Raw genomic sequence first — 16,090 nt, 5'->3', positions numbered from 1 at the left:
GGGGGGGGGGTGGTAATGGTGTGTGTGGGAGGGGGATGATGAATGGGGGGGTGATGAAATGGCGTGTGTGTGGGGGGGGGGGGGGTAATGGGGTGTGTGGGTGTGGTGTAGCCAGTTCCATTGAGTACAGTGGAAGCTAATGGTTGGTAGCCCGTGAATGGAACGCTTCAGTTAAACGTGCCCGGTGTAACCTGCTTCTAATACTCCTCAGCTACACACTGAGTTTATTCTGTGGGTTTATTTAAAGGTGCTATGTGATGTTTTTTGTTTTTTTTTATTAAACACAATGCAAAGAAACAACCTTAGCATTACGTCATCATGTGAGCCCATGTGTGGCGTTAAATACAGTGCTAAATACAGTCTTAAATACAGTGCAAGTCAGTGAAAGAATGCTGTGTTGCTATGTTTCTATGCTGTGACTGGAAGCCCATAGCTTTGTCTGTGTTTAGTTGACAGAAACATGAGTACATACTATTTTCTGTGTGTCAATTTAACATAGATATACTCGGCTGAGGTACTTACTGCTTTTAATGTGTGTGTGTGTGTGTCTGTGTGTCTCTGTGTTTGACAGATTTGTGAGTACTTGCTGCTCTCACTGTGGTGCAGCAAATACAGGCCTGTACTTTTCATGCAAAATCAGGTGAGTTTGATCAGCACGCACACACAGGCACACATGCACGCACGCACACGTACAGTACTATGCCTGTGACTATTAAGAGTACTCTTACACTATTACCAACATGAAACTTTACTTCGTAGATTGTGAAGATGATGGGGGGGGTGGGGGGGGGGGGGGGTTTAGCTTCTACAAGAGTAATTAACAGGCTAAGAACAACTTTATTCTGTGCACTTACATAATGTGTTGTAGAAGAGTTTGAATGATGAATGTGTGTCAAGGAGAATATTAAGACCAAATATTCAGTCTGGTGGAGTGCCACTCATAATCAGTCATGTGGAGAAACCAGGCAGATTCGGTGATTTGACTTATTAGCCCACACACACATGACAATATCCTGGGGATCAATAAAGTATCTATCTATCTATCTATCTATCTATCTATCTATCTATCTTGATACACACACACACGATTGACTAATTAGCCTAAATTGAGTTTATGCAAAGGATTTTTTTTTTTTCAGTGCCTAAATGGTTGTGTAAAAGTAGACTTAGTGTGATTGAGTGTTCATGTAATGCAACTGATTGAGCAGCACTATACTAACTAAAACTAGGTCAGGGTTTTCTCTATATTATGCAATCTCAGGTCAACATAACAGATGCAAACCTTCATATATTCTATATTCATTGCACATAAAGTGAAATCTTTAACAACGTTTTTGTTTTAATCTTGATTGTAGTTTACAGCTCATGGAATTTCAAAATATTAGAATAAAAAATGTACAGTACAGAAATGTCAAACTGAGAAGAGCTCTAATCATCAATCAAAGATTTCCTGAGCCTTTAATTTCTCAGTCTGGGCAGGGCTATGGATCTTTACACGATGTGCTAATTTTCTGAAATTTTTGAGCACCTGTGATCTAATGTTAAAAGGTGTTTAGGTAATATATCAGAATGAATGTAGCCTTCTTTAAGCGGATAAAAGAACAAACCAGGAAGTGGTTTGCTATCAAATGAAAAGCTAAGCTGGCAACAGGACTGACCTGGCTCGCCAACACACTGAGGTTTTGGCTCTGTGTGTGTGTCTCCAGGAGCCAGCCTCTTGCTCCTCTGGCGCCGTGAGCATCATGCTCATCCGTGGCCGGTTGCTACAGAAACTAGCGCCTCCGTACCGCACCCCTTCGGAGTTTGTGTCTGACATCTGGCTCCTGCTGGACTTGCTGCTCAAGAGGGCAAAGGTTAGCATCATTACACACACACACACACACACACACAGGTGTTCATTACATACACACACACATACAGACACTCAAACAGGTGTTCAAGAACTCTGATCAGTACCCCATGGTATTAATCCATTTAACAGTTATTCACATACTTTGTCATTTTGTTTTCCTCTATATATCTTCCTCTCATCTCATCTGTATATCTTTGTCTCTCTCCTTTCTCTTCCTACATCCTCTCTTTTCTATCTGTCTGTCTGTCTGTCTCTCTATCTCCCTCTCTCTCTCTCTCTTTCTCTTCCTACATCCTCTCTCTGTCTGTCTCTCTGTCTCTGTCTCTCTCTGCTGTCTCTCTGTCTGTCTGTCTCAACCCCTCTCAGTGGAAGGCCGAGTGTGAGAAGCAGGTGAAGTCTCTGCAGATGATCTTCTCCAGGCGGCTGCAGCGAGTGATCGGCCACAGCCTCCACCAGTCTCTCCTGCGCAACCCCCACCGCCAGCGGCAGAGGGGCCGGCCTCGGAAACAGCACAAGGGGCTGCCGGAACAAGGGAAGGAGAGGCTGCCCGACCGAGGGAAGGAGAGGAAGGCACAGCGAGACGAAGGGAGGGAGAGGAAGGAGAAGAAAGTGGAACGAGACGACCGAGTGAAAGTGGGAAGATCGGGAAACACAGGGAAGCGGAAAGCTGGGAGGAAGGAGAAAAAACGATCGCAAATGCAGTCGCAGTTGCGGAGGCAGTCGCAGGCACAGGTGCAGACGCAGTTGCAGGTGCAGGTGCGGACTCAGTCACTGATGCGGTCGCAAACGCAGGCGCTGACGCAGTCACAGACGCAGATGCAGATGAAGTCACAGTCACAATTACAGGTGCAAATACAGACAAAGTTACAGTCGCAGATGCAGACGCAGTTGCAAATACAGACGCAGTCTGATGCACCCAGGACTAGTGAGGTGCCATCATCAGGCGTGCTGCGGTTCCTTCTCCTGGAGAAGGACAACGGTCGGACCCAGACAGGGACTGAGGTGATGAGACTTCAGCCACACACGTAAGCATCTTCCACGCACACAACACACACACACGTTTACTACTGACATAAGGTGCCAAACACACACACACACACACACACAGTTAATGGTCTCCAACAACCATACACACTACTGAGCTAAAGTGCCAAACACCCCCACCCTCATGCCCCCACCCTCATGCATACACACACACACACACACACACACACACACACACACACACACACACACACACACAGACTACAGACTGCTGCTCAACAGATGTGTGATGTGTGCAGTGATTTGAAGTGCCAAGAGTTTGTGTTTGTGATGGCCAGTGTTCCAGTGTGCATTTTACTTAAAGGTTTAAATACAGGTCTATTCCTGTATTTTATGTATATAGTTCAACTTTTTTATACTGTGTGTTTGTCTATACTGAGGATGAATAAAAAAAGATTTGTTTTTTGCCAAAAGCCTTCTGTTCGCTCATTTCTGAGTGGTTTGACGAGTTCCTCTGTTAGACACACATCATTTACATTGACCAGTCATTGACTCTTGGAGATTGACACTTTGGATTAACTAAAGATAACAACAGCTGTAAGTGATGTTATCTCTCTCTCTGTCTCAAATTCAAAGTTGCTTTATTAGCATGACCATTAGGTTACAGTGTTTCCAAAACTAAACACCATTTCAAGACAATCAAAGAGGGAAAAAGAAATGTGGAAAATAATGGGAACATTCCTTTTAAGAGTAAAGGGAACATAAGCAGTTAACATTATTTATGTTATCTAAAGCCCAACTGGCTTCAAGGTGGCCATCAACTACCAGCCCCCGACTATGGTGCTTGGTGGAGACCTTGCCAAGGGCCATGTGTGTGAATAGAATAGAATTGACTTTAATTCTCATTGTGCAGTAGTACCATACAATGAAATTTGCTTGTGCAGCCTCTAAAACAATGCTTACATTCATATACACACATAATAACTTACAATAACTTCTAAAAGTATCCAATGTGCAGCGTGCTAGGCAACAACACCACCAGCACCCTACCTGGGCCCTGTCTGGGGCTCAAGTTGGACCTGACGTATGCCAGGCGTGCCTTCATGTGCTGGTATGAGAGCGATGGCAAGTTCTCTGAAACCCACGACCATCTGGCTGCCATCTCTGAACATTTTGGTTGGCTGGACATTGGGCCACTCTCACCCCATCGAGTTTGGTGTGTTTGGCTGTGCGGACACACACACATTGACACTTTGATTTATATAAGTATAAGTAAGTATATAGACCCTTTCAAGAGAGTTCCATTATCAGCATCATAGTTGGCCCCACAAGGCTTCCGTTTTAACATTCCATATGTTATCTTAATGCAGAGGAAGTAGATTGGGAACCAAATAGAATGTTCAAGCATTGTTTTTGTTTTTTATTGTTGAAAGGGTCCATACTTTTTTGATCCCGTGTGGGAAATTTGGTCTCTGCATTTATCCCAATCCGTGAATTAGTGAAACACACTCGGCATACAGTGAGGTGAAGCACACACTAATCCCGGCGCAGTGAGCTGCCTGCAACAACAGCGGCGCTCGGGGAGCAGTGAGGGGTTAGGTGACTTAGTCAAGGGCACTTCAGCCGTTCCAACTGGTCGGGGTTCGAATCGGCAACCCTCTGGTCAAAAGTCCTATGTGCTAACCAGTAGGCCACAGCTGCCCATTTCATCCTGTTCAGACTGGGTCAGCTGCACTATCACTAATTATTTTGAATTTGACTTTCTGACCATATCACCATAAGGAAGAGAAAATGGAGGGACAATCTCTAAGAGCTTGGAAGTGTTTTACAATGGTTTCCTAGATCAGCCAGTATGGTTGCATTGAATCAGCATTTAATTAGATTTCCTCACAGTTCAAAAGCTGGGGTTCTGTCTTGAATGCTATGTAGGACATGCAGATGCTATCAACAAGGAACATTGACATGCAGATGTTGTCAACAAAGAACATTTCTAACCCAGCTGAGTTGAATGCCCCCCAGCAAAAAATGGTGTGCATGTAAACAAACATAGGCCTACGTGCGATCTATTCCTCATCATACGTGTATACATGCGTGTTTCCTCATATCAGTGTCTTCATGATACCTGAAAAAAATGTAACCAATCAGAAGCACTGCCTCTACATTTGAGACTTGTGAGGTTTAAAAGAGGCATTCTTAGTTCTCACTTTATATGGACTTCCTCCATCGATTTCAATACAATTATGAAAGGATGACAATCCAACTCCGAGCGAAATGTAAATCTTGTAAAATACGTTAATTCGAATATATGTAGCCTACTACAGCGTTGCATGGCTCTCGTGAGAAAATAACGTGTATATTGGACTCTAAATCTTAAAACAAATGAATTAGGATACGTTTAATCAGGCTAAGAATTAACTTAGATATGGGAAGGTTGCTAGTCTCAAAATATATCTGCTTGATGCCAATGCGTAAACAACGTTTCAGACCTCCAGAGGGCGCTAGTAATAAAGCTTATTTTTCTGTCGACGTTTGGCGCATGGGGATGTTTGGGCATGTTGGACTTCGGCTATGGGCCAGCGATGAGCCCCTGTGTTAATGAGGTGTAAAGGTAATTAAATGATAATAGCACCCCATTGCTTGACATTAACAACTCTTTTGTGCGGCCTGACGATTGCTAGGGATTATCTGAGTCGGCTTAAAATAATTATGCGCTCCTGGACCTGGTAGAACTGGAATTACTTTTTTGTCTCTGGTTGTTCTGTGTGTATGCAACAACTGTTTAGCAAGAATAAACTTGAGCTTTTGGCAGCGAGGCATAACAATATATAATTTAGAAATATGACTGTGAACAGAGATTTCTTGGACAGCCTAGAGTCTTAATGGACTTTTGTCTGGAGTAGCAATTGTGTTTGAGAAAAGCTTTTTTTTTAAGAGACACGTTTGCCCCATTCGTTGTAGCTGATAAGCTAGGCTACTGTGTAGCTGTTTGCATAATTCATGATGAAGGTAAAAATACCCCCTTGTCAAAATAAAACACAATCAAGTTACTCATCTAGTCGCCTATGCCCAGAAATATGTGAGGCATGTCGGTCCCCTAGCAGTCTCCGGATTCCATTTAACAGTGTTTGTGAGGCGCTCGGCACTTTCATTGGCTCCTGTGACTGTCCATCGACGCTGGGACCCTCCCACTCCAATATATATCTGCGGCGCCTCGTTCATCCTGACTATACCGTCTGATTGTTGAGGGAAAAAGCACTGTCCAGTTTTTCAATGGTTGTTCAGGTGAATCAGCGAACGCCCAACAGCAGAAAGACAATGGATGGAAGTCAGCAAAGGGTCGAAGCAAACATTTTGTTATTGGGAGCAGACAATGTTGGGAAGTCTGGTAAGCATTTCCATTCTTATTGTCATCTCGTTACAAGTTTCATTTGTCTATGAAAAAACACGGCTATATGACAACTGTTTGCATAGTCTACATAAACAAACCCATGATCAAATCCAATTAAATTATTTGTGTTTTCTCCCCTCAGCACTTACAGTGAGATTCCTCACGCGGAGGTTCATCGGAGAATACGGTGACATAGGTGAGTTATTATTTTGTACAGGCTGCACTTGTTGACTACTCTGCACACCACTATGCTCTGTTTTTATTGTTTAGCTCTGAAAAAGTGAACTGACCCGTGCTTTCACTTGCACAGATTCCATATACAGCCGCAGCGATAAAATTGATGGACGGGATATCTGTTTCAACATCTGGGACTCTTCACACTCTCAGGTAGCCTAAGCACGCATCGTCTTTCCCTAGATTGCTTTAATACTTAAACAAAAAGCGTACTAATATATTTAACATTGGGCAGTCAAACCAAAAGCAAACAAGTCCATTTTGACTGACAATGCCACGTCTTTTTCAGAATGGTGATGAGGCCGGACACATAAGTGAAAGACAGCTCCAATGGGCAGACGGCTTCATCCTGGTGTACAGCATCTGCGACCGGGCGAGCTTCAACGTGGTGCGACAACAGGTGCAGCGTATCCGGCAGGCCAAGAATAAACTGCCCGCCGCCGTACCCATCATTATCGTGGGCAACAAGCGGGACCTCCAACACCGCCGAACGGTTTCCAGCGAGGAAGGGCGCCTACTCGCGCTCTCTGCAGACTGCGGATTCTTCGAGATCTCCGCCGCGGAAACCTATCACGGCGTGCTGTTGGTGTTTCACGAACTGATTGAACTAATCCGTGAGGCGCGAGCCTTGAAGAAAGGCGCTGCTGGCTTCAGAGGCATAGTGCGAAGTATGTCGGCGGTGTTTGGGCGCAAGAGAACGGAGTAAAACTTTCTGTTGGCGCTGTCGTTTGTTGGAAGTTCATCAATCTTTGGACAACTGCTGTAAGGACAACTGCTGTACGAGCAGCGTATGACGAGGGCACTAACCCAGGGTCAACGTCTAAAGCGGTAGCTTATCAAGGACACTGGGATACAGACATCCCAAGTCTCCCGGAAGTTCCGGGAGTCTCCTGCATATTGATAGCGGCTCCCTGACGCCCGCAAATTAGGTAAAATCTCCCGGATCTATAGTGAGCGATCAAGAGCGCGCATGCTAGACCGTAGCGCGAGTAGCGCGCACACGACGGTAGAGAGAGGGGGGTGGCTGGTGCGTGTGTGCCTGAGCGCATCCAAGGCAGAGAGCATCCTGATTGGCCTGTTTCGCTAAATTAACCAATCAGTTCAGTGGCGGGCTTTTATCTCTTTTCTCCCGAATTTAATTAATCAGTTCAGTGTAGGAACAGGAGCGTCATGGCAGAGTCAGTGCCTCAAAAAAGACTAATTTCAACCTACCCTTGTCTCATAAGAGTAAAAAATAATGATAGGCCGAGTCTTGCACGCTGCACTATTTGTAACAGTGACTTTAGCATTGCCCATGGCGGGTTAAATGATTGCAAAAGACATGTTGAGGTGAGTTTAACAAGTCAATTAATGTGCATATTATTCAGGACAGCCTCACTAGACGTCTAGTTGGCAAGGCTACATGAAAAGACCCAAATACCAAAATCTACATATTTTTTTTTTCACAATTTCTATTTAGGCCTTCCTTATTTGGTGTACTGACTAGACATTATTGAACATATTAATCTGTATTTAAGTAGGCTAAAGTTGTTTTTTTTTTTTTTTGGGGGGGGGGGGGCGGGCTTCGTGATGCCTCCCTGAAATGACTTTTTGCAGGTTGGGATGTCTAGGGATATGAAGTAGCAGCATGGACTTGGATCCTAATTACAAACAGACTATCCAAATGTTTTAAAATCAGGAGCAAGTTATCTAGTGTTATTATACAAGTCACCCTGACTTGAGTAGCCTGTAGTAAGATCACTGGTACAGTAGCCTTGAATGTAAAGGGGGGGGGCTAACAACCTTACCAGTGAGATCAACTTATGAAGTTATCCATAGGCAGCTGTGTAGGGATGCAATGCTGTCTGAAGGGTGAGTGCTGTGCTCTTCATCACATAACCACAGCCAATGAAGGTGCTTCTAAACCTGCTACCTATGCAAATAGAAATGACCGCTTTCTCATGGAGACTCACCTCAAGGATCCGAGCTCTGTTCTCCCTCACGGTCTGTTTTGGGTACTAGCGCTCAAATGAGTCTTTCTTATATGGATGCAGAGCTTCAGTTAGCCTAAGTTTATGTTTATTTAAGTGGTGATGTAAGCCATTTTTAGGGGTTTACATTCCAGACATTTTCAGTGTAGGCCTGTTGTAATGCATCTTGAAACAGATCACCTAATTTGTGACACATCTACGCTCTATGACTATAAGCATGTGGATGGACTCTGTGACCTAGCATCTGTGAGATGTGATGTCATTCCACAGGAATGGAGAGTGAGTGGCCAAGCCATCCAGTGTGCTGGCCTCCTAGAGCCTGCTGTAGGCTTCCTGCTGTAGCTGAAACAACTCCGGCTCAGATCTGGGGAGGATATGGCCCAGCTCTGCTCAAAGGTTTATCTGTTATCTGGGTGGAATGTTTTACCTGCTGGCAATATTTTACCTGAACTGATCTGATATGATTTGGATCTCTGTAAAATCTGTTGTTTATTTAAAGCTACAATATGGTCTCTGTGATTTTTGTAAACACGAAAGCTGTACTATTTTGACTATTTCTCCTTTCAAGGTGAAGACTATGTTTATTCTACTGTTTATATTGCCAAAGAGATTATTTCTGTACATAGTATTTATAATGTTGAGGTCTTTATGTAAATATGACAGTTTTGTAATAAAACAGCAAAAAAAAAAAACTTCAGTCTGTCTGTTCTTCCAAAAAGCATCCACAACAAACAGGACTCCGTTTCAGCTATTGAGAGTATAACAACAACTGGAATTGATACAGGCCAGAATCAGAACAGATTGGGTCCATACCTAGGCCAGATCTGACCCAAAGCTACTCCAGTAGGCTACCTGGGAGCTAGGTTACCCAAACTGGCACCTGGGGTTTGTCCAAATCCGAGAACTCAAAAGTGACCCAGAAGAACGCTGACACCTCCATTGTTCCATTTTAATTAAAGTTAATCCGATTTCTGCAGAGCCAGCCAGCCAGCACAGGTTTTACATTTACATTTGTTATTGTTATTTCATTTAGCTGATGCTTTTGTCCAAAACGACTAACAAAAATAAAGAACAATCAAGGTACAGTGTGAATAGAAGAGAACAGTGTAATAACCCTTAAAGGTGTAGATTTTTGAACATTCTAAGTTCCGCAACAATTGAAGGTTCTAAAATTCTATGTTGAATTCAGTGAACCCAGATATTCTTTAGAACGTTCATTTCTCAACATTCCCGTCACACCGGTGTGACGGTACTCCTTTAAGGGATAATCAGAAATAGAAAGACCTTTCGGTCAAGGATGTAGATAAGAGGGATGGGGGGGAGAACCGGCACAATTGTAACACAATTTTCTCAATTCAAACTCGATTTACACAAAGACGATAGACTTGAAAGCTGTGAAATTTGACCAAAACAGAGTGATACTGTACATGTCTACTCCATGAAAGTTATGAAAAATCGCGATGCTTGAATTCTGCACCTTTTTTTTTTTGCTTAATAGGTCTGGTCATATTTATAGTATACCATTCATATTTGGATAGCTGTAGATAATTGCATGATAGGCTACGTGTCTATTTACGTTTCCGTTGCTACACCATATCCTCCTGAGAACCAATCCATAGACCTATGTCCTCTGTAGTGGACATAAGTTCTAGAAGCATACCCCTTTACCCCTTTGAGCTATTCTATCAATTCCTGTGGTCTTTTAAAGAGGACATCCTGGGCTTTCTAATGATATATCATGTGATTGGCTGGGTTGCTGGGAACCTCCTCTTCCTGGTTCTCAAAAATGGTTGACATCAAAACAAGCACATTTTATGGAAGGAGGAGAGATAAGTCAAATAGTGTCTTCTTATTAAGCATTCATTATGATGCCAATATATGGTCTTGTTAATGAAAATGTCAGGAATCATATGATTCATTTTGAAAGAAGTTAAGTTATTTACATTTTGAAATAATAGTGACTTTATGAATGTCCATTATAATGGACACCAGGACCAAAATATTTAGATTTTTTGGGAAATTTAGGAGATCATTTGTATAGGATGAATGAGGGGGGGTCAGATTTGGAGCTCTCAGGTGATGAGTCAGTGAAACAGAGATGAGGACTATGAACCTGTGCCTCAAGAAGATAGCGAGGATGAGTAAGACTAAAAAATGAATTATCACAGATGAAAGAAAAACATGAAAATGAAATGAACAATCCAGAAAAAAGAAATACAACTGTCCAAAAAGGCAAATAAAGTAGTCTAGAAGGATAAATAACATTTTCCCTTATATTTGGTTAAGTTTACCCTTAATTTAATACCACTAAAAGCATAACTTGTCCATTTTTGTCTATTTTCATGGCTACCTTTTCATAGTAAAACGGTCCTTTTGTCCACCACAGGGGACATGCTATAAAATGTAAAAAAAATGGAGATGGACATCTCTGCTCAGGTCTTAAAAACCAGTGTGAACCAATACTCATTGCTGTGAGAAGTGTAAACTGAAAAGCTACAAAGCTACAATTTGTGTGTGGGGACAGGACAAAAGATTGGCCAACAAACACAGCTAACAATGACAAAATAAACACTGCATAGTGATGGGAAGTTAACGAGAGCGATGAAGTCTGTGGCCTTTCAGTAGCCCCCTTGCTCAGGGACCAGCAGTCTGCTGCTGCTGCTACAAAATTGTTTTGTTTCCATTTGTCTTCTGTCACACCACTTGCCTTCCTCTCTTAAGGAGTTCACGGAGAAAGGGGTGAGCTTTGAGATGAAAGGAAAATGAAAGAAAGACAAGTGTGTTAAAGCAGTGAAAGCTAGTTCAGCCAAGCAGGGCTGCCACAGCGCTACGGAGTGAGTTGACAGTTCCTGACACACACACACACACACACACACACACACACACAGAGCATCTGACCTGTATTTCCACTGTGTGGGAGTACAAGATAAATCCCACATTGGATGTGACTTCAAGACTTGCAATGATATTTACCATAGAGACATTTGCACAGAGTCAAAAACTCATAACTAAAATAATGCTAGAATTTTCATAATACCTACAAATGTCACCATAACAAATATAAGGATGAAATGTAATAAAATAAAAAAAAAAATAAGTTGAAGCAGAAGAAGCAGAAGCAGAAGAAAGTTACATAATTGCAAGAAAAAAAATACCATGCAGCTTATACTCCCACATCTGACTATCTTATTGAGTGTGAGGATCAAAACGTACTGAGAGGATCCTTATATTACACACCAATCAAGGCCACACAGATGGCACTATAAATGTTAGTGGGATGTCATGTTTTTGAATGTCAGCAATAATCCATTTTAAAAGAAAGAAATCTATGGCATGTTCTTGCACAACACGGCACTACATACAGTATAACTCCACGTGATTACATAGGGTCAGATAAGAGAAGCGTGACTCAAGGTACTATGACTAAGACTATGACTTTTGAATTGCTTTCTGAAAGGATTTTTAAAACATCTCCATCTTCTAACCCCTTTTTGAGCCTCCGTCGTCAAACATGGAGTTTCCTGAACTAGTCTTTAAGCAACCCCCTGTCTATAACTATGAAATGTTGAGAGGCCAAGGCTCCTGATAGTCTTTAAGAGTGTACAGTGAGCATTTAACCAGTGACCTGAGAGGTCTGGGAATCCCTTTAAAAGGGGGCTCCACGTCCGGCTCTGTTCGAAGGGGTAATGTGAGTGTGTGGAGTGGGATGGGGGTTAATGTTAAATGTCTTACAGCTCTAGGTCACATGTTTGGTGAGGCATTAACAGATCTCTATAATAGTCTCACGTGAGGGAAAGTCTGGGTGAGGTGTGGGGGGGGGGGGGGGGGGGCAATTTATGGTGGGAAGGGGCTATATATGAGGTTCTGTTTGCCCCCCAATGTTAAGTAAAACAGTGGATTATGCTTGTGTTCACTGTGTTCATGATAGGAGGCTTCTGTTAAAGTCTGGGCATCATCACAGGGAATGCTGCAGAGCTGGACAGAGCTGCAGTGGAACATGCCTGTCTGGCCCTATTAGATCTTTACATTTAGAATCTAGCGGTTTGTCCATCATAGTCTGGCTCTCCACTCCACTCTGCTCTCAACTCAGTGTTGATTCAGTGTAATTACAGTCTGGAAACCCTCTTGGCATTAAGGTTCGCACAAACACGCAGCAATTTTAGGTTGAGCTGAGCATCAGATGAGATTTTGGTGAGCTAAGCCAAAGCGAAAATATCATGTATCACGAGTCAGTCGTAAATGTCAGTCGTAAATGTGACCATGTTAAGGATCAATCTTAAGGAACAATGCTAGCAGCAAAAATATTGCCAAATAGTTGAACTTTATGCTGTGCTTATTGTTATTGTGTATTTGTCCTTTGTGTGCTGTGCTATTTGTTATTGACTGTCATCACAACACTAGGTGACGATCTCACTTTACGATCTCACTTTATGCTATCATGAAATTGCTGCTCTCTAATACAATTTGCGAAGTGATTACTAAAAGCATAATCATCATCATCATCATCATCATCATCATCACCATCATCATCATCATTATCATCAGCAGCAGCAGCAGCAACCTGTCACACAAGCGTGCTCCCTCCCTCTGCATCCGTCATGTACAAGAGTGTGTGCGAGACAAAGTGTGAGGTGAGATGTCAGATGAAGTACAGAGCTCTGGGTGACCTGTACTGTGCACAGAACAGAGGAACAAAGTCTCTATGTCAGTTAGTCACTGTTGTGCGTCAGAGTGTGAGCTGACACAACAGATGGAGTGTAGGGCCTGAGGACTGATCATGACTGTTTTCTCTCACTCACATACTAATACTACCACATACTAATACTACCACTACTACTTCTACTATTACTACAACAACTACTACTACAACAACTACTACTACTACTATAACAACTACTACTACTACTACCACTACTACTACTACAACATCAATTACTGCTGTTACCACTACTACTACAACTACTACTACCACTACTACAACCACTACTACCATTACTACAACAATAACTACTACTACTACCACTACTAGGCTACTACTGCTACCAGTACAACTACTGCTACTACAACAACAACTAGTATTATTACTTCCACTACTACTACTGCTACTAGTAGTAGTAGTACCAGTACTACCCTTATTAGTACTTCTACTGCTACTACTACTACTGCTACTCCTATGAATGTATATGGGAACTGAATGGGATGAAGCTGTTGTGGCCACACAATCGTGTGTGTGTGTGTTTGCACTGTAGGGGTGTGTGTGAGTGTAGGTGTGTGTGTGTAGGCTGAGGTGTAATGTGTTGATGAGTCTCTGTCTGTCTGTTGGGTGATTCTGGTTGAGTTCAACCCCCTCAGTGCATCATCCACACATGCTTACAAAACCACAGCACGTGTGTGTGTGTGTGTGTGTGTGTGTACTGTAGGTGTGTGTGTGTGTGCGTGTGTAGGTGTGTGTGTGTGTGTGTACTGTAGGTGTGTGTGTGTGTGTGTGTAGGTGTGTGTGTGTGTACTGTAGGTGTGTGTGTGAGTGTAGGTGTGTGTGTGTGGGCTGAGGTGCAATATCTTGATGAGTCATCTGTCTGTCTGCTGGGTGATTCTGGTTGAGGTCAACCTCCTCAGTGCATCATCCACACATGCTTACAAAACCACAGCACGTGTGTGTGTGTGTTTGTAGGTGTAGGTGTAGGTGTGTGTGTGAGAGTGTGTGTGTGGTGTGTGTGAGTGTAGGTGTGTGTGTGTGTATGTGTATGTCTGTGTGTGTGTGTGTGTGTGTGTGTGTGTGTGTGTGTGTGTGTGTGTGTGTGTGTGTGTGTGTACGTGCATGTGTGTGGTGTGTGTGTGTGTGTGTGTGTGTGTGTGTGTGTGTGTGTGTGTGTGTGTGTGTGTGTGTGGATGGGTGTGTGTGTGTGTATGTGGGTGTAAAGAGATGGTGTGAGTGTGTTTGTAGAAGTCTGAGTTGGTGTGTGTGTTTGCCACCAGAGATCTGCAATCAAACATATTACATAGAGAATATGAGTATACATGTATACACACACGTCAGTGTATTGGTGCGTGTGTGAGACTTGAGACTTGCCCCTGGTGTGTGTGTGCTAGTGTGTGTGGGTGCGTATGTGTGTGTCTGCGTCAGTGTGTCAGTGTGTCTCCATGGCGTGGGAGCACAGCGATGCGTGGGAGTTGTTCGTTGGCATGTCAACTGGAGTGGAGAGCCGCGTTGCCACGGGAAACACATTCCTCCCCCATTGCGTGGTTACGATGACATAAGGGGTGTCCCCACTCCACACACATCCTCACGTTCCCACTTCCGGAAACCTCCATCCCACGCCTGTCCAGACCGCAGTGCCCAGCGGAGAGGGCGAGTGGAGAGCACCATTGTACTGCTGTTGTGGAGGTGGTGGTGACACAATGACAATGAATGCACACATAAAGACACACACACACACACACACACACACACACAGATAGACACACACACACTCACACACACACACACACACACACACACACACACACACACAAATGTACACACACACATAAACAGAGATCTGCACACACACATAAACAGAGACCTGCACACACACACCAAAATGTACACACACACATAGACAGAGACCTGCACATACACACACACACACACACAAAGACAGTGACATGTACACACACACATACACACAGACATCTATAGCATACACACATTGACACACATCCACAAACACACACACAGACACTATCTTCATGTCCACACAGTTTTAACAGTCCACTATACTGATTACATATTTTACACCAACTGTGAGTCAACTCCATAAAATGTGTCCCTACACTTTAACGAGTCATTCTCCAATCATATACTCATAAAAATGTAGTACAACACAGCACAGCACAGCACAGCACAACACAGCACAGCACAGCACAGCACAGCACAGCACAGCATAGTACAACACAGCACAGCGCAGCACAGCGCAGCGCAACGCAACGCAACGCAACGCAACGCAACGCAACGCAACGCAACGCAACACAACACAACACAACACAACACAACACAACACATGCAACGCAACACAGCACAGCATAGTACAACACAACACAGCACAACACAGCACAACACAACACAGCACAGCACAACACTACACAGCACAGCACAGCGCAGCAAAATACAGCACAACACAACACAGCACAGCGCAACAAAGCAACACAACACAGCGCAACACATTGCAAGCGCCTCATGCTTAATCACCCCTAAGCACACTATGTGGATACTGTTTTAGACTTGATTTAGATTAAGTGTTATTTAGTATCATTTTTATTTTAGTATATTCTTTATCTTCTACTGTCCTTATTGCTTAGTTGTGTTTTTTATATTATATACTTTTATTACTTTTTCTGCTGATAGTGCATGTTGTGTGTGATGTCTGTATGCTACTGAGACCTTGATTTTCTCATTGGGGATCAATAAAGTATCTATCTATCTATCTATCTATCTATCTATCTATCTACATGCAACGCAACACAGCACAGCACAACACAGCATAACACAGCACAGCGCAACACAGCACAGCGCAACACATGCAACACAACACAACACAACACATGCAACACGACACAACACATGCAACACAGCAGTTTCCTAAACCTAACCCTTGCCTAGTGCCTCCCCTCCAGTGCTGCTTG

At 43.3% G+C, this 16,090-nt stretch overlaps 2 protein-coding genes across 12 annotated transcripts in view; both read left to right on the top strand.

The window, feature by feature from the left end:
- Positions 1-14,880, top strand: part of LOC121695536 — a 52,494-nt gene extending 37,614 nt beyond the window's left edge. For 9 of the 11 annotated variants that reach the window (XM_042076483.1, XM_042076485.1, XM_042076481.1 and 6 more), the window contains 3 exons: positions 572-640; positions 1,707-1,853; positions 2,219-3,309. In XM_042076483.1, coding sequence (XP_041932417.1) covers positions 572-640; positions 1,707-1,853; positions 2,219-2,881 — 879 coding nt within the window. In that variant the 3' untranslated portion in view covers positions 2,882-3,309. Of the gene's footprint in view, positions 1-571; positions 641-1,706; positions 1,854-2,218; positions 3,310-14,851 lie in introns of those variants that run through there. The other 2 variants (XM_042076476.1, XM_042076478.1) reach the window with 2 other exon arrangements.
- Positions 5,909-7,648, top strand: zgc:64022. The gene is made up of 4 exons (XM_042076487.1): positions 5,909-6,221; positions 6,367-6,420; positions 6,535-6,611; positions 6,748-7,648. Exons 1-4 carry the CDS (start codon positions 6,107-6,109, stop codon positions 7,162-7,164), a joined length of 663 nt encoding a protein of 220 aa, XP_041932421.1. The 5' UTR covers positions 5,909-6,106; the 3' UTR covers positions 7,165-7,648.
- Positions 14,881-16,090: the final 1,210 nt, after the last annotated feature.

Source organism: Alosa sapidissima, chromosome 21, assembly GCF_018492685.1.
Source record: "Alosa sapidissima isolate fAloSap1 chromosome 21, fAloSap1.pri, whole genome shotgun sequence".
Lineage (NCBI taxonomy): Eukaryota > Metazoa > Chordata > Actinopteri > Clupeiformes > Clupeidae > Alosa > Alosa sapidissima.
The sequence above is the reverse complement of the archived record's forward strand: the minus strand, read 5'-3'. Positions and strand labels throughout refer to the sequence as shown.

What these genes read in the sequence shown, in the direction of transcription:
- zgc:64022 (XM_042076487.1), top strand. Translation starts at nt 6,107, where the DNA reads ATGGTTGTTCAGGTGAATCAGCGAACGCCCAACAGCAGAAAGACAATG. An exon ending in CGGAGAATACGGTGACATAG is followed by an intron (nt 6,421 to 6,534) that starts GTGAGTTATTAT and finishes TCACTTGCACAG; the next exon opens with ATTCCATATACAGCCGCAGC. An exon ending in GGGACTCTTCACACTCTCAG is followed by an intron (nt 6,612 to 6,747) that starts GTAGCCTAAGCA and finishes CGTCTTTTTCAG; the next exon opens with AATGGTGATGAGGCCGGACA.